Raw genomic sequence first — 19,256 nt, forward strand, 5'->3', positions numbered from 1 at the left:
TGCCTTCAGAAGACATACTTGTGATTTTTTTGGTATTGATTTAGCTGGTGGAGAGTTCAAAAGCAAACTAACATTAATTTTACCCCATGAAGTGGAGTAAAGAGAGGTGTTCTCATTTAATCAATTTAAGCAATGCACAAATTGGTTCTCTAATTGGCTTTTAAAACTCAGGCTTTGTAATGATCACATCAAAAGAAGACAGATGATATTTTTAAAATTGCAAAGGGGTGAATGAATGGTGATGGCTATCAATTCCTCTGCAAGAGAGCCAAGCCCCATTGATAAGTTCTTGGTGAATCTCCAAAGACCCATACAAGCTCAACTTCAGTGCAGTTAGGGAAGATGGCTCTGTTCTCAAGGGTAACTAAATGTTTCTGAAGGAAAGCTACATCTGCTCCTATAGTTACCTATTTACACAGAAGATCATATAAAAGATATATAGATACATAAAGAGTTTAATTTCATTGAAAACTTCTTTTATGTAGCCTTTCTAATGTGCTTCGAGCTGCAGCCTCTGCAAACCCTCTGAGGAGCAGCTCTTTTAATCTCTGTTTCACACTGGAAATGTGCAAATTAGCTTCCAGGATCTGCACACAGCAGAGGACCACACCTGCAAGATGACAGCAAACCTTCTGGAAGGAGGAGAGACCACTCCAATTCACAGAACAAGGAAAGAGGGAGGAAAACAAACAACACAGAGCGAAATAAAGTAAAATAACACAAATAAAAAAGAACAAATAAGGCCGGGCAGCCCTGGCAGAGGTCAGCAAACCAACAGGCAGCTCCTGCATGAAGGAGCTTCTCCCCTCACCTGCCTAATCCCCAGGCGGTAGGCGAGGATGCGGTCCACGGCGTTGGGGTTCATCTGGGTCCACTGCAGGCTGTAGGAGTACACGCGGGGCCGGTTCTGCCACAGCGGGTTGTAAGTGTCATAGTAGAACTCCGGGGCGTAGGCCTTGCCTGCAGGAGACAGCAACAAAAAAGGGAAAACAAGGACAGCAGGATGGTCAGAGAGGCGGTTGTGGAGCCAAGCGTTGCTACCCAGCCTGCGACCACCCCCAGCTCACTGTCATTCTGTTATGCATCTTCTCTGCATCTTCTTCCAGAGGCACATTTTAGGATTAACTGCCTCTATCCTTTTTCAAGGGATTCAAGGCAACAGTTTGTCGCTGACTCACTCCTCAAAGCCATCCTGGGCCCAGGTGTGGGCAGGAAAGGGGAAAAATTCCCTGAGCTCCTGACAGGGCCAAACTGGAGCGATGCAACGGATCTCGGCGCTCATTCCTCATGGCCCAGCTGACTAGAATAGAGATATCAAAACAAGCTGCACTGCACTGAGCAGGGAAAGGCTCAGCAACAGCTGCTGTACCTGGCACAAATAATACGGAATGACATCTGTACACACAATGGATATTTCCAGTGACTGCTGCCTTCACTGCATCTTCTCCTTTCCTACTTCCCAAGCAAAAGTGCACAGAAGCTGTCTTTTGCAGGACTGCAGATGTGTAGATTTACAGCACTGTGTATGGTATTTAGCTGAACACACTAATCTTGCACAGGAGATACAGAGGGGAAATGCCATTTCAGTGCATCCTGGGCCATGAGCTATTCACCAGAATGGTGTTACACCCTACTTTCTTCCTAAATGGGAAAAACGTAAGTGTGATGGTCCCAAACATGACAAAACATGACTTAAATCATTAGATTTGAGTTTCCTTTAATTTAAACCTGTGAAGACCAGTGACACTTTGTTACAGGGTAAATTACACGAAGGTGAATTACCTTTGTGGCCTCAGAAGTGTCCCACCAAGAGTGATTTGTGTGTAATGGCAAAAATGACACCAAGTGCCCAACATGGTTGCTCATCCATAGGCATGTAGTGGGGTAGCTGAGCCTCTAAAGAGAGGGGCAGATGTGACAGAGGAGCTCTCAAATATACAAAATACATACGTATCATCTTTGTGCACCATCCTAGAGCATCCTGTGTACCCCAGCCCTGCTGTGCAGGCTCAGAAGTTGAGTTCCTGAAAGACTACCACAAGATGTGATACAGACGGGTCACCTGCAATCAGAGCTGCCCAGTATCCTTGGGGGAACAGTGCTGCCTTAGAAAACAATTCCAGCATACCTCCAAAATCTCTGTGGATTTGTCCTTAGGAACTACGTGTTTCAGAATTGAATGAGCACGTATAAGCCAAAAAGACACATATTGGCTTTCCATTTTTAAGTCACTTTTCATTGATCTTTCGTTAGCTCACCATACCACCACAGTGTTCCTTCACTTTGTCACAGTTTAAAAAAAAAAAAAAATAATAAAAATATCTGGATTGACTTGAAACATGTTTTAACAGCTGGATTTGTAGCAAGCATTGCTAACCACAAGTTTCTGACAGATGCAATAGGAAAAAACAAGAGGCCAACAATGACTGTCAGTCATGGCACAGGTCCATCCTTGCCCTGCACCCATCTCTCTGCTTTCTGTGGAATTTCTGTACTTTGAGAATGACACTGCTGGGTGCAGAACGTGGCAAACGCAAATCAGGCACTGCGGTGCAAAATGCTGCACACTGTCACCTGAATTATGCAAAAACCAAACAGGAGAAACCAAAACATTTGCTGATGTTATCTTCCCATGAAGGTCTAAAAGAGATGGAGCATCAGATACAACAGGTGAAGTCCTTCCACAAAGCTCATACCTCTGTCCTTTGCCAGTGGAAGTAACCACAAAATGCAATGAAAGACCCATGGTAGGCTGATGGGAAGTTGGGATTTGCCTGCTCATGTTGACCTAGCAGAGGGGTAGGCAATCACCACTCTCATCCTTTAACTCCGATATCAGGAGTGTGCGCCAAAATGCACGAGGTATTTATAGAGATGGATGGGGAGCCCTAGATGAGAACTTCAGTCATCAGAAAGATTTGAGAAAAGGGGAATTAAGTAAAAAAAAAAAAAAAGGAAAAAAAGAGAAAGGAAAAAGATGGCGAATATCTTGCAGTTAGTGAGTAAGCTTTTACCTTTGGCCATGCCATCCCCTCCAGCCTTGCTTTTGTTTCCACAGGATGAGAAACCTGTTTAGTCAAGTTAGGTTGGCCATACTGCCCACTGATGCCACACATTGAATTAGGTAAGAGAAAACAGGTTAGTGCTGAAGTAGCAAGCAATAGTCAGAGGAAAAGAATCAAAGCAAAACTGCATTTTCAGAAATGAAATGTAAGAATGGAAAGAGGATCAGTGGTCGATTTGTTTTCCTTATTTATGTGCGGTGCAAACAATGGAAAGAAGCTCATGCTGAATGCAAATGATAATCTTCTCCCTTTTACTGCAGGTGGACATAATGGCATCTCTGGGGGTCTACAAAAAGGATCCATAATTAGATGCTTGTCACAATACAGGCACTTGAACAACACAGTCACCTTTTGAGAAATAATGAGGGCTCATGAAGAGTTGCATTATTCTAAAACCCTCCTAACAGAAGAGATTTCTGGTGCTACTGAAGATGCTGAGAAGATAACAACACAGTATTAAGTCCTTAACTTGCACACTTCAGAAATACACAAAAACTGGGTAGTTTTAAAGTAGGCTGAACTCAGACATTTCCTTTGATGGTGCAAGAGCTATGAGACACGTGGACAGTCTGCCAGGCTGTAGAAGAGCTAGCATGTCACTAACACCTGCCACCATCCTACTGCTTCATTTCCAGAGAGGACACTCCCTCATTATGGAAACAGATGATGAAGGGTACAACACACAAATCTGCGATAAATAAACCACCAGAATTTGTTGAATCACAGCATGGTTGAGTTGGAAGGGACCATAAAGCTCCCCCAGCTCCACCCCTGCTGTGGGTGCCCGCCAAGCTCAGGCTGCCCAGGGCCCATCCATGGCCTCAGCCACAGAATCACAGAAGTTGGAAGGGAACTCAAGGACCATGAATCTCCAACCCCCCTGCCACATACAGGGCCATCAACCTCCACGTTAACGATAAACCAGGCTGCCCAGGGCCACATCCAACCTGGCCTTGAACACCTCCAGGGATGGACGGGGCATCACAGCCTCTCTGGGCAGCTGTTCCAGTACCTCACCACTCTCTGGGTAAAGAATTTTCCCCTGATGTCCGACCTAAATCTCCCCTCCCTCAACTTAAAACCATTTCCCCTCATCCTACACATACCAACCCTTTCAAAGAGTTGATTCACCTCCCCTCTGTAGGCTCCCTTTAGGTATTGAAAGGCTGCAATGAGGTCACCCTGCAGCCTTCTTTTCTCCAGGCTGAACAAGCCCAGCTCCCTCAGCCTGTCCTCACAGGGGAGGTGCTCCAGTCCCCTGATCATCCTAGTGGCCCTCCTTTGGACCCTCTCCAACAGCTCCCTGTCTTTTTTGTACTGCGGGCTCCACACTTGGACACAGTATTCCAGATGGGGCCTCACAAGAGCAGAGTAGAGGGGGACAATCACATCCCTGTCCCTGCTGGCCACCCCTCTTTTGAGGGACCCCAGGATACCATTTGCCCTCTGAGCCGCAACACTGTTGGCTCATATTAAGTTTTCCATCTATCAGGACCCCCAGGTCCTTCTCCACAGGCTGCTTTCAAGGACCGCTCCTCCAGCCTGTACGGATGCCTGGGATTCCTCCGGCCCAAGTGCCAAACCTTGCACTTTGCCATGTTGAACCTCATCAGGTTCACCCGGGCCCACCTTTCTAGCCTCTCGAGGTCCCTCTGAATGGCATCCCTTCCTTCAACCATGTTGACCGCACCGCTCAGCTGGGTGTCATCAGCAAACTTGCTGAGGGTGCACTCGATTCCTACATCGATGTCATTGATAAAGATGTTGAAGAGCACCGGTCCCAAGACAGACCCCTGGGGGACGCCACTCATTACCAGCCTCCACCTGACACAGAGCCATTGATGACCACCCTCTGTCTGCGGCCTTTCAACCAGTTTCTTATCCATTGAGTGGTCCACCCATCAAAACCACATCCCTCCACTTTGGAGATGAGGATGTGGTGGGGGACCATGTCAAAGGCCTTGCTCAAGTCCAGCTAAATGACATCGGTCACCTTTCCCTTATCCGCCGATGCCATCACTCCATCATAGAAGGCCACCAGATTGGTCAAGCATGACCTTCCTCTGATGAAGCCGTGCTGACTGTCACGGATGACACGTCCATCCCTCACGTGGTCGAGCATGTCATCCAGGATGATCTGTTCCATGATCTTCCCAGGCACAGAGGTGAGACTCACCGGCCTGTAGTTCCTGGGGTCCTCCTTGCTCCCTTTCTTGTAAATGGGAGTGATGTGACCCTTCCTCCAATCATCCGGGACCTCACCTGACAGCCATGACGTTTCAAAAATGATGGAGAGTGGCTCGGCAACCACCTCAGCCAGCTCGTTCAGAACCCTGGGATGCAGCCATCCTGCCCCATAGACTTACACACATTCAGTCTCATGAGGCGGTCTTGGACCTGCTCTGTCCTCACAGCAGGGGGGATTTGTCACCCCGGTCCCCACCTAGAGGTTTAGGGATGCAGGGCTCAGGAACGTGAGAAGTTCTGGAATCTTGTCCACCAGTGAAGACTGAGGCAAAGGACTCGTTCAGTACCTCAGCCTTCTCACTGTCCGCTGAAGCGAGTTCTCCTTTTCCATTTACCAAAGGAGGTACACTCACTTTGGCACATCTCTTGTGGCCAATGTACCTGTAGAACTTCTTCCTGTTGCTTTTCATGTCCCTCGCCAAGTTCAGTTCCGCCTGTGCCTTGGCTTTCCTGATCGCACTTCTGCAAGCCCGGACGGCATCCCTGTACTCTTCCCAGGTGACATGGCCTTGTTTCCAGAGCCTGTATACACCTTTCTTCACCCTCAGCACACCCAGCAGGTCCTTACTGAGCCACACCGGCTCCCCACCTCCTCTGCCCGCTTTCTTCTTCAGAAGGATGGAGAGTTCTTGTGCTCTCAGGAAGGCATCCTTGAAGAATAGCCAGCTCTCCTCAACGTCTTTGTTTTGTAAGACAGCATCCCAGGGGATCTCAGCCAGCAGTCCACTGACCAGCTTAAAGTTCACGGTCCTGACACCACTTTTTGCCAGACCCACATCCCTCGAGAACCACAAACTCGACCAGGGCATGGTTGCTACAACCCAGGCTGCCTCCAGCCTTAACACCATTAATGATTTCCTCCGCACTGGTGAGCAGCAGGTCCAGCAACGCTTCACCTCTGGTTGGTCTGTCCAACAGCTGGACCAGAAAGTTATTGTCAACACATTCCAGAAGCCTCCTAGACCTCTTGCAACTTGCCGTGTGGTCTTTCCAAGAGATATCCGGATGGTTGAAGTCCCCCATCAGCACAAGAGCCCGTGAGTATGAAGCCTCCCACATCTGAAGCAAGAAAGCCTCATCAACAGTCTCCCCTTGATCAGGCGGCCTGTAGTATACTCCTATCACCAGTTGACCTTTGTTAGACCCATCCCTAATCTAACTCACAGGCTCTCAACCTGTTCCTGACCATTTCTCTGAGGGAGTTCCTCACAGTCTATCCACTCTTCAACATAGAGGGCAACTCCCCCACCCTTCCTACCTAGCCTATCTCTTCTAAACAGCTGATAGCCCTCAACGGTGGTGTTCCAGTTATGGGATTCATCCCACCACGTTTCCGTGATGGCAACAAGGTCATACTTTTCCAAGCGCATCACAGTTTCCAACTCATCCTGCTTGTTTCCCAGGCTGCGTGCGTTGGTATAAAGGCACTTCAGCTAGGCTTTCCGTCTTACCACCATTATAGAGGATCTAGGCTTCCCTGGAACAGTAGCACCCCCAACACCCCCCTGCCCCAGTCCATCACTTTGTACCTCACCGTCATCGCCTATCAAGTTCGGTACGAGCCCTCAAATGACCCACACAACCCCAGTTCTAGTTTTGTCCCCTTCCCCCTTCATACCTAGTTTAAAGACCTATCAATGAGTCCTGCTAGTTCCTCAGCTAAGATCCTCCTCCCTCTCAGAGACAGGCTACATCCATCTGCTGCCATCATACCAGGCACCAAGTAAGTTAAACCATGGTCAAAAAAAACACACAACAAAATTCCTGCATTTGCACCAACTTTTAAGCCATTTATTTATGAGGTGGGTTTTTTGGTACCACTCAGCATCCTGCCCTGCCACTGAAGGTATGGAGGAAAACACCACCTGCACACCCGCTCCCTCGACTACCCACCCCAGTCCCCTGAAGTCTTTCTTGATAGCCCTGAGACTTTTCCCAGAGACTTCATCACTGCCAGCGTGGACTATCAAGACTATCAATAGCAGGTAATAATCGGAAGGGCGGATCAGACCAGGAAGTCTCCTAGAAATGTCCCTGACCCGTGCCCCAGGAAGGCAGCACACCTCCCTACGGGCAGGGTCAGGTCGACATATAGGGACTTTGGTTGCTCTCAGCAGGAAGTCTCCCACAACCACCACCTTTCTGTCCTTCTGGGTGGAAGCAGTCTTGAGGCGCGGGGTTGACCGCTGTACCCAAGGCAACCTCACGGGTTGACCTTCCTCCACATCCCCAGGCTCCTCTCCCTCAGGCTCCAGGGCCTCAAACCTGCGGGGCTAAGGACAGTCAGGATGGGGGACGCCTGCTTCGTTGAGCCGCTACCTGTTCCCACTCCTCCCCCTTCCTCAAATTGCTCAAAGGTGGAGGACAGGAGGCTCACTGCAACACTGTCAGCCTGCTGTTTCCCCTCTCTCACCTGTTTACGAGGCTGCGGGGGGTGAGATGCTCCACGTAGTGCCTCAGTTACGCTCCCAGATCTTGGAGCCGATAGGGACTGGCACCACCAGTCAATCTCCTTCTCACACTCCTTTACGGTCCTCAGCCTCTCTACCTCCTACTTTAGGCTGTCCACCAGGCTGAAGTCCTGTAGTTGGTCACATCTTATACAACTACCACTCATCTGGCACTTCAAAGGCCAGGCTCTGGCACTCATGACAGCCAGTGACCTGCGTACTAGCATCTCGTGTTGGGGCCTCAGTCTGAGTCTCCACACTCGTCCTTGCACCGGCTATCCTTTCAGGCATGCACAGGACCTCCGTCTGGGTCTCCACATTCTTCTTGGCTGCAGTCATTTTTCTGCCTGAGCATGGGATTGCTGTCTGGGTCTCCGTAATTTTTGCGGCATTAGCCTTCCACCGGGGTGCAGCCATCGCAGACCAGCAGGCATAAACGCTACTAAATAGCCTTAATGAGGTGCGCCTCATCAGCCTCGCCCTGCTGCCAGCAGTGCTGGCTCTGCCCTCGCCCCGTTGCCGGCTCGTTAACAGGAGCCCCCACACTTTCACTCACCCGAGGGCGGCAACAGCCGCCCTTGAGGGGGAGTCCCGTGTAGGAGTGGCTTACTGTTTCTCCTCGATAAATCAACCCCGGTGTTTCTCACACCTTCTGTATTGGGCAGCGAACGGTTGCAGCCCTCCCTGAGGCTATTTCTAGGCAAGGGGGCGGGGGGATGAAGGAAGGTGGGGGGGGGGGGGGGTGCAGAGCCGTTGCACTTGCAACGCCCCCACCGCGTCGGCCGCTCTCGCGAGAGCTGCCCGGCCGACAGCAGCCCGGCCGCTCTGTTCTCTCGGGGATCCCTGAGCGAAGGAACCGACCGAAACCTCCTGCACCTCGCGGTCAGTCGCTGCGCTTCAGGATGGAGCAGCTCTGAAGCAGCGATCCTCGGCAATCAAGAAAACTCAGGGATGGGCGCCCACAGCACCTCGAGCCTCCTCTTCTCCACGCTGACCCACCCAGCTCCCTCAGCCGTGTGCTCCAGAGCCCTCCCAGCTCCATTCCCCTCACTGCACACATTCCAGGGCTGAGGGATTTGGCCTCTTCTCCCAGGCAACAAGCAGGACACGGGGTAATGGCCGCAAGTTGTATCAGAGGAAGTTTAGTTAGATTAGACATAAGGAAGAACTATTTCTCTCAGAGAGTGGTCAGGCTCTGGAATGGCTGCTCAGAGAGGTGGTGGAGTCGCCGTCCCTGGCAGTGTTCAAGAGGCGTCTGGATGACGTGCTGCGAGATATGGTTTAGTGCTGGTGGTGGCAGTGGTGATGAGGAGATGGTTGGACTCGATGATCTGGTAGGTCGTTTCCAACCTTGTGATTCTATGATTCTATGATCATGCTCCCATCCTACAGGGCCATCTCCTTAGCTGCCAGAGCACTCGATGCCTACGGGGCTGCCTTGGTTCAGCGCTCACAGGCTCCCAGCCCAGCCTTTCTCTGTTAGCCTTCGAGAAATATTCCTGCCTCGTGCACGTGTGATTCTGTAACATGGAGCAGACGCTGCTCAGTGGGCAGCGGCAGTTGCTCCTACATATTTTCTCTACAGCAACACCTCACCCAAAGGAGCCAGAGCCCGTGCAGCTGCAGAGGCCGCTGCACACAGGGGCATCCTAATATTCATTGTCAGAGCCCTTCTAGCAGCCCGGCTCGAGCCAGCCAGCCTTTGGCTCAGAGCACCTTCAGACCACCGGAGGCTGAGGGAGCAGTCAGCAAAGGGCCGCGTGACGTCAGGTGCGCAGATCTTGACACGACTGTCACCAGCCTTCAGCTTTGCTCCCTCTGTGGCATATCAGCACTAAGATGAGTTTTGTGCATAGTTTGAAAATTCTTACGTTTCCTGAGGAGTGACAGGACTCCAAATGAATTTCAAGGGACTGTGTATTTGGAACGTAACCAGGGGTGTCACATGAGGAGCACAGCATCCATGCAACGTGTCACCTGATTTTCTTTTTGAGAAAGGCCTAGCAATGCAACTCAGACATCTTCCTGAGCAGCCAGAACACAGAGGCCGGCTTTACGCCCAGCACCACATGGCCGCAGAGCTGTGCTGTGGCGGAAATGAAGTACTTCCAGTACTTGCTCAAGAAGGCTGGAGAGAACAGCGTCATCCAGAGCTGCCTGAGGTTCTTAGCCCACACCCTGGTGGGCATGGGCTTTTCCAACTATGTCCTCAAGACTCTCGTCTTCCACCTCGTGAACATCATCCCTTTGGGGAACTGGCAAAGGAGGAATTTCCTCAGTCGGCTGGAGAGTATCCTGCAGTACCTGCACTTCTGCCTGAAGTACAAACGCCTGGTCCACTTCTTCATTGGCAATAAGATGATGCCCGACGAGGTTATCCTGCCGCACAGCTTCCGGACAGCCACCCCGCTCAACCTCTTCCAGCACCTGGAGGACGACCCGGACGCCGAGTCCAGGGCACTGCGTGACTTCAGGGTGCAGAGAGATCGCCTCCTCAGACTGCTGCTGTTTGGACGCTGAGAGAGTCCTTTGGCTGAACTCTTCTCTCTTTTTGGCTCTAAGCTCACATGCTGTGAGCAATAAGACTCTGGCCTGTCTAGGAGGCCAGAGGTGGGTGTTGCCATGTGGCAGTCAGCACCAGTTTGTGGACAGAAGCTGTCATTCCAACGACAGCTGACTCGACCTCTTGGGACTTGACTTCTAAGTTTGTACTGTCATCGGAAAAAGTCGTTGCTGTGGTCGTCGTCATCACCCGAACAACAACCTCCGACGGCCCATCTCTACTGAGGATCAACATCTGAGCTACGAGTTACGCTGGAGACCCAGTGGTGACTCACTGTCTCTGTCTCTTGCTATCTACAGAGACTCCTTGCTTTTATTTCCAATCTCTTTTCCATCGCCCGACCTACCTTCCCATCTCCCTAGGCAACTAGGATTCGCAATAAACGGGTTGGGCCAACATTTGACCTGTTGTGTCTTAATTTTGCCGTCGTGTGCACAGATATTAAAAGAACCTCCTAAATCTCCCTCCTATAAATTGGAGCAAGACAGCCTTCGTGTGCAGAGCTCTGCTTGCCGGGAGCACCGCACACGGCAGCCGTTCCCTGCTACCACACCGTGAGGAGCCGGACCCCGTGCAGCTGAAGAGGTGTCTGCACAGAGCTTCTAACAGAGACTCCTGTTACAGCTGGGCAGGGACCGCCCGGCCTCTCCGAGAGCCGCGTCCCTTTTGTTCCGGGAGCTTTGGCCTCTGCACAAAAGCCAAGAAATGCCTTGCTCAACTCAGAGCTGTGTTTGAGTGTGACCTGTGCAAGGAGGGACTGCAGCGTCAGCTGCACAGTGCCGTGGTGAGACGGCTTCAGAATACTGCCATGACGGGAGAGTCCACCGTCCCCTGGGGCAGTGAGATCTGTGCTCGGTCACCTCAATTTCAGAGGATGCTCTGTGATGTTCAACCAGCCTCGTGTGTCCTTTTAGGGAGGCCGAATGCCATTCTGTTTTGTCAGAACCTCTATCAGCTGGGGCAGGCATGTAAGTTCAGAGGAAAATCACAGAATTAATCAGAAAAAAAGCTTTCATGCTTGGTTCCTCCCTTCCCACTCTGGGAATTGAAGCCCTTGACGCCTTCCCTGCCCTGGCAGTTACGCTGACCGTTACAACGGCCCTCCTGGCCCCGCGCACTCTGCCTCAGCGCTGCCTCTCCTCAGAGGGGATGGGAGGGCACCTGGGGCCTCCTCTCCCTCCTGCCTTTGGACTCGGCAGTTTTGGCCGCAGTTTGGCCCGTCAGGGAAAGGGCCGGCAGCCAGCGCAGGGAGACGGGGAGCCACAAAGCTTAGGATCCTAGAATCACTCAGGCCAGAAAGAGAATTGAGATCCCCGAGTGCAACCGCACCCCACCATGCCCACTGCCCACCTCCCTCAGTGCCACATCTCCAAGGCTCTGCAACACCTCCAGGCAGGTGACCCCACCGCTCCTGGGCAGCTGTGCCTGTGCTAACTGCTCCTTCTGACGAGGTCTTTCCTAACATCGAACCTGAACTTCCCCTGGCCCTACTCAGGGACACCCCTCTCATCCTGTGGCTGTTACCCAGGAGCAGACGCCGATCCCTCCCTCACCCCCGGCTCCTGTCAGGGAGCTGTAGAGAGCAGCAAGGGCTCCCCTGAGCCTCCTCTTCTCCACGCTGACCCACCCAGCTCCCTCAGCCCTGTGCTCCAGAGCCCTCCCAGCTCCATTCCCCTCACTGCACACGTTCCAGGGCTTCAATGTCCAGCTGGCAGTGAGGGGCCAGCACTGAACGCAGCGCTCAAGGTGCAGCCTCACAGTGCTGAGTGCAGAGGGACATTGCCCTTCTGCTGCTGACCGCACTGCTGCTGACACAAGCCAGGAATGCCGCTGACTTTCCTGGCCACCTGAGCACACTGTTGGCTCGTGTTCAGCGGCTGTTGCCCACCACCCCCAGGACTTTTTTCCTCTATGCAGCTCCCAGCCACTCAGCCCCAATCTGCGGTACATCTTGGGGTTGGTGTGAGCAAAGCGCACGACCCGACCCTTTATTCTGCTGGATTACTGGAAGCTCTGCTTCTGTACTGGACTGTTCTTCTTGCTCTTTTGGAACACGTGGCAGTCCCTAAAATGGAACCAGCATGAACCAACTCGGACATCTTCCTGAGCAGCCAGAACACAGAGGCCGGCTTTACGCCCAGCACCACATGGCCGCAGAGCTGTGCTGTGGGGTTTTTGTAGGGCTTTTGTACCACCACACTTCCTAACAACTTGCTGGCATGTGAAATCTCATTGAGAGTACTCTCAAATGCTATGCAGTTTGGGATGGGATCAGGAATAGGTAGTGACATGGATACGCCAGCACTGTTCTGCTCTTGGCAGGCATACCAATGTGCTAGCAGTGGGCAGGCTGTTGTACAGTTTCTCCAGTGAGGAAGAATCTGTTCAGCAGATAGCAAAGTGGTGACAGCCCAAAGGAAAGTGTATCCATTAAACAATATTTTATGGTTTTTTTTGCTGGTGACAAGTTGCATTTTGTGCTGGGTGCACCCAGGATAGAGCTGCGCTGATGCATTTATCCATGTTTCTAAATTACCATCATCTGTTCAATCAATTTGCAACAGCTGCACTACTACATGCTGACCAAACCATTAGCAGACATGAACGTTATACTGATGTGTGAATGAGATGTCAGCAGCTCACCAGTATTAAAGCAGCTGTTGTTGCAGACATTGTTGAAACATCATTATTTTCTGAAGGATAACACTCATCAAGGTACACACATAGTTTCAGTCACAGCTTATTTCGTAATAAATCCAAGAGTGAGCCAGGGGGAGTGGCAAGCATCACTTGTGTCACCAGTCCCAGCGCTGCAGAATGAATGCAAAGCCCTTCTGCTGCAGCAGCCCTCGCTTGGAGCCCCCTGCATGCAATGTGCTGCTTGCTGCACACAGCATCCCAGCTCCTCCAGGCACTACATCTAAAATATTAGCTACCGACTCCTTGCTAGCACATGGCCAAAAATAGCATGAAAGGCAGCAGGGAACTGATTCATAGAAAACAAACAAGCAAAAGAGAAAGCCCCTTAGATAGCCTGCTGCTGATTTGTGCGTCCTCTCTGCATCTCTTGAGATCTCAGCAAAAGCCAAAGTGCTCTCCTGAGCAGAAGGGAACTGATGAAGTCACTCATATGGCTCCTGGGCTGTCACCTTGACCAGGAACTTTTCTTTTCACCTCACTCAATCATTTATCCTTCAGAAAAATGAAATAATCTCCAAAATAATTGTTTTACTTCAGCTGCCATTGCACGCGTTCCAACAGAACATAAGAAATGGAGAACATGCATTGCAAATTCGAACGCTAATGAGTGCAAACACAACCCACTGATTTCCAGCAACGCCAATAAAATGAACAACGCCGTTCTCTCCCTAATTATAGCAGCTGACTGCGTACCCAGATGGAGCCTGCGAGTGCCGGGTGAGTGTTGATGCTGCTTGTCATGCAGAAACAAACAGGAGTAACCGTGCAGGCAAAGCACCAGGAAGTGACAGCTTTGGTAGACATGCAGACACAGCACTGAAGGATCCATTTCCCTGCGTTGTCTGTTTATGTTCCCCCTATCTTCAAATCTATTTCTGCTAATTCGCTCGGCGTCAGGATGTTTGCAAAGGCAGCATCTTCGCTGTCTCAGATCCATATTGGTAGCACATATGCACTTTAACTTAACATGACAAGGAGTTCGGCGTAAGCAATGATCGGGGCGTCTCGCACTCTGTAACAGCAGCCATAAATGTTGAAGGAAAGATAAAATCAGAGATTTACAAACGCTACCCCTTCTGGCAAACCCAGTTCCAGACCTTTCTATCTTTAAAATGCATGAAGAGGATAAATCCTAAACAAAGCAATATATTTAACGGTGTAAAATACTGGGAGACACAAAGTTTATGAAAAATGCTGCCCATTACTGTGCTCTGTTTTATTGCAGGATATATATTTTATGAAGGATTTTCAATAAGAAAGCGGAGATGCTTTGTTCCCTATTTGCATGTCTGAAAGTGAACATCCATTAGTGAGGCACTGCACAGGCTGCCCAGAGAGGCGGTGGTGCCTCATCCCTGCAGACACCCACGGTCAGGGGATGGGCTCTGAGCACTGATGGAGCTGGGGGTATCCCTGCGCACTGTGGGGCGGTTGGACCAGAGGGTCTTTAAGAGTCCTTTCCAACTCAAACCATTCTGTGGTTCTATGGCTCTGTGGTATCCTCGACCTATTCTGGACTTCCCACCACCTGCCTCATCCCACCGCTGCCGGACGCACAAGCAGTTTGGGATGCATGGCACAAGGAGTGCATTTCATCATTTGGAAAAGTATCTCTCAGACTTTTTTTTTTTTGCCAAAACTGCTCTTAGAAGCATAAAATCATTTTCCAACAGCCTTAGTCCATTCAGAAACTCCTCCAGCTCAGGTGCCAAAGCCTGAAATCCACACTGCTCCTCCCCAGCTTTCAGAACAGCTCTCACATTACGAATGTCCTCCCTCCTGCGGCTCACCCTGCTGCACAGCCCCATCCTGTGTGCTGCTCTGCTCTGCTACACCACATGTAGGCTCCATCTGCAGCCGTCTCCTGCCTTCTGGATCTCGAGTGCGACCCGCTCCATACCAAAGCCATGAGAGCTGCTCACACTGCTCTCATCCATGGCAATCTGTCTCTCATGAAACTACAGTCTGAAACTGAAGCTAAAAATGAAAGGCTTGGCTTATTCCTTTCTCCCACAATGCAGCTACAGATGCCCTCATTCCTGCTTGCAATCATCATCACCCCTCACACCACTTTCTTGTTGGCAGTGCAAAACCTTAAACCTTTTCAAGTACAGCACTACACTGTGGGTTTTATCTGTGCAACATCTCTAAGATACTGGCAGGAGAAAACTAGAGGACAGGCAAAGAGCACAGACGTGGCCCTCCTGAAGAGCAACTTCTAGGATGGGTAATGCTTGGAGACAGATACAGAGCCTGAGAGTCTCAGCACCACAGACTGTCCCTGCAGCCCCAGCTGTCAGACCCAGATGGATATTGAGATGGGAATTTGTCAGCAGTGGGTCAAGGGGGTCAGGCAAAGGCTGTGCCCCGTAGGGCACACAAAGCAAAGCAAAGCCTCCGTTTGTGGTGCAGGCTGCAATTTTTCTGTCACTGATGTGAGCTCTGCAGAAATCCACCGGAAATTGCTGGCATGGAAGGGGAAACGGTGTCACTTGCCAGTAAGTGCTAAAGACCCGATAAAGGAAGGAGCAGTATGGGAAGGGACATGGTGATGTGGACAGCAGGATGCTGGTGGGAAACTGCAAACAGCAACATGTCACTGCATGCACAGAAAGCAAATAGGGTGGGTTGGGAAGTGCTGACAGCACCCGATAAAAACCACAGCTTGGGATCAGAGAGCAACACTGAATTATGGGAGGAGCATTTGTGGAAGGGATTCTGCATGGCTTCGTGCAGAGCAATTCATGAGCACGAGGCTGCTGCTGGACCGGCACCATCCCATAGCCATGGCATCACCCCACAGCCACTCTGCATTGGTGCTGGTGCCACGAACATCCTCCAAGCATCCCCAGGCATCCCGTGCTGCTGGGTCCCATGGCTGCTCCTTGGCCAAGCCCACTGGCTCCTGCTCCACTTCTGTCGCTGGGCCAAGCTTCTGCAGTAGCTTTATAGGCTGCTGTAAGCTCTCCCCTCTTGGTATGCAGAGTTAAACATTCATATTCCCTTTATCTCTTTCTTACCTCCCCAGTTCCTGGTAAATACAAGCACCTGTGGCTGCTCTGATCACCCCAGAGCCAATGCCATGCCCTCACACCACACAAGCAAACATGCTTGTCAGTGCAGTCAGGGCTCTCCAATGCAAATGTTGCTCCATTCTACTGCATTATAGCTGCTGCACAAAGCATCCTGTGGTCAGCGCTGGGGATTCTTTGGTTTGCTCATATCAGCTTCACTGCACAGCACAGCATGAAGAAGGCTGGCTCCTTCCGCAGCCTTCAGGACACAGCCCCCAGCAACACAGCTAAACCCAAGCAGCATGTGCCAGCAGAGGTTTCCCACAGCCACATCCCCCATCCTTGCCTTTCCTGGCTGACTCACTCTGTTTTCTACTGTTTTCCCAAGGTTCAAAAATAAATCGATCCGCATCACTGTGAAAACCTCAGACAGAATCACAGAATTGTTAAGGTTGGAAAAGACCTCCGAGATCCCCAAGCCCAGCCCACCCCACCATGCCCACTGCCCACGTCCTTCAGTGCCACATCTCCACCACCTTGAACACCTCCAGGGTCAGTGGCTGCCCTGGGCAGCCTGTGCCACTGCATCACTGCTCTTTGGAAGGGAATTTTTTCCTAACCCATTCCTGCACTCTTCAAATGAGACTCTTTGGCCTTAAGCTGTAATCAGTTATAACTTCATCTTTCTCCTCTTTCTTGTTGACAGGAAAGGCATGGCTGAGATGCCCACCTGGACACCTTTGGTCACACTGGGCAGTGAGGGCTACACTGATTCCCTGCCAGAAACAAATACTCCAAGTTGTCAAGCAGACAGCTGTTGGCTCAGCTCCTTCTGGTGCACGTCCCACACCAGTGGGAAGCACAGCACCAAACGTCTGTGTGCTGTGGAGATTGCCTTTCCTGCTGGATGCTTTCAGGAGGCACTCTGGGCTCAGGAGCACTTATCCTCTCTATGGTCTCCACGGTCTTTAATTAAAGTCAAATACCTGCTGTGCCCAGCTGACGAATGAGAAATAATTTTCTTAAATGGTAGTGATGCTTCAGGAGGAATTTCAAGACCACACAGATGAGAATATACAGTGACATATGGTCTTCAGCTGTCTCCTGAAGCTCCCGGCCACCCATGGCTGTTCCTAAGCAGGAGAACAGACATTGCTGGAAAATGCAGACTGGATGGGAACAGAAATTAAGTTTCTGACTGTTAGAGTGAGATGTGGAACTGGAATACAAGACTATTGCAGCCAGTGGCACAGGAAGAAATGCTCTCCCGTCCTTGAGAAAGATATAAATGTTACTGCAACCATCATTAGGCTTTACATGAAAGATTATAACTTATATAGTGAGTTTATAGCCTGTAACATTCATTTAGACTTACTGGAAAGCTAATAACTTATAGTCAGCTTGTAATCAAATCTTCCTTAGAGAAACAGTGCTGCAGACAGTGAGGATTTAGAGGTAGTTTGTACAGATGTCTTCACAAAGGAATAAATTAATTTAGCAGTAAGCCAATCCACTCACTCTGCTGACACATAACAGCTGATGGAGCTCAGCTGGTCCTGCCCTGACCTCAGCCTCGTGTTTGCCCACTGAACCTCAGAGCCTTTCCACCCAGCTGGAAGGATCCTGTCTGTGACACGGCTCTGTGCTGAGAAAAGGGAAAACTGATGTTTGCCTAAGGGGGATGGAAGCTGCTCCCTGCTTCTGTGCTGCTGGAATATGTACCTCTGACCTTCCTCATTGCTGCCCTGCATATCTCTGCTGTATCCAGGCATGTAAAGCTTTCCTGTAAGCAGTCCTGGCAAATTATGGGCCATTTGCATGCAGGAAAAATCCTCTGTATAATAGCAGTCGTGAACAAGTCCACACACAGAGGAAGCAAAAAAGGAAGAAAATACAAATAGTGCAACGGCTTGCATATGTGATCTGGCATCAGCTACTAAACATTCCTCTCTTGGCTAGCTATTACTGCTGATCCCAGTGATACAACCACGGCAGATCCATCTGACACTGGGAAAGCAAAGCAGAGTTGTATGAGGTGGATTAAGTTAGCTCCAGATGTGGTTTTGGACTCTAATGTCTGAATTCCTTCTACAAAGGACCAGTCTAAAAGAGCAGCTGGAGCCACGTTTGCCACCTCCGAAAGAAAAACATGGCTGTGGGGATGTGCACCCAGGGCAGCCCCTCACCTTAATAGGTAATTACACTATTAATGCCCCTTCAGACCTAAATGAGTCTGTTTTAATGCCATGGCTAAATCACTAGCTGAGATTTGGCAGCACTGAGTGATGGATGCAGTGCAGTGCAGCTCAGGTGCTTCAGTCCCTCTGAGTTCCAATGCAGTCCCAGAAATCAGAAATCAGACGCAGCACTGATTAAATTGTTTGGAATTATAGCACAGCCATCTTAGTAGCCAATTAGCACAAGATAATTTCTGTGCACATGGAAGAAGTCTCACAAATGGAAATTGTGCTCATAAAGCAGAAATACATTGCAAAATCATTGATTCTGCTCTGCAAAAGCGCAAAGTGGGAAATGAAAGTGGCAGAATGTGGGGGGACAGTTTTAGCTTTAAAACTAAAGGAATGGAGATGAAGTTAGACATTGAGGGAATCATGGAATCACAGAATAGCCTGGGTTGCACAGGAGCACAGTGCTCATCCAGCTCCAACCCCCTGCTGTATGCAGGTCACCAACCAGCAGCCCAGGCTGCCCAGAGCCACATCCAGCCTGGCCTTGAATGCCTACAGGGATGGGGCATCCACAGCCTCCTTGGGCAACCTGTGCCAGTGCCTCACCACCCTCTGGCTGAAACAGCCAGCCCTCCAGCACGGATCCTCAGATAGGGGTTCTATTCAGCTGAACCCATGGCTCATGCCTGGGAATGAAGGAAAGCCTGTACCTGGTGCCAGGATGCACTGTGCTCAAGCATCAGAGCTCCAAAAGAAGGTGGTTAATGCTCCAATGCTGTGCTCCAGGTGGTGGGCAGGAGTACGTTGCTGAGATCACAGCTCCAACCCTTCCATGATGCTGTGGGAATGGTCTGAGTCAGAAGGGACCCTTAAATGCCCTCTGGTCCCACCTCCTGCAGTGCACAGGGACACCCACAGCTCCACCAGTGCTCAGAGCCCATCCCCTGACCTTGGCTGTCTGCAGGGATGGGGCAGCACCACCTCTCTGCACAACCTGTGTCGCTCTGAGCCCTTCCTGTTTCCACAGT

At 50.6% G+C, this 19,256-nt stretch overlaps 1 protein-coding gene across 3 annotated transcripts in view; it reads right to left on the bottom strand.

Moving 5' to 3' along the window:
- Nucleotides 1–19,256, bottom strand: part of MDGA2 (MAM domain containing glycosylphosphatidylinositol anchor 2) — a 340,836-nt gene that overhangs the window by 70,352 nt on the left and 251,228 nt on the right. For all 3 annotated transcript variants that reach the window (XM_048949134.1, XM_048949136.1, XM_048949137.1), the window contains exon 10: nt 812–960. In XM_048949134.1, the coding sequence (XP_048805091.1) occupies nt 812–960 (149 nt within the window). The remainder of the gene's footprint in view (nt 1–811; nt 961–19,256) is intronic.

Source organism: Lagopus muta, chromosome 6 (assembly GCF_023343835.1).
Source record: "Lagopus muta isolate bLagMut1 chromosome 6, bLagMut1 primary, whole genome shotgun sequence".
Taxonomy (NCBI): Eukaryota; Metazoa; Chordata; class Aves; order Galliformes; family Phasianidae; genus Lagopus; species Lagopus muta.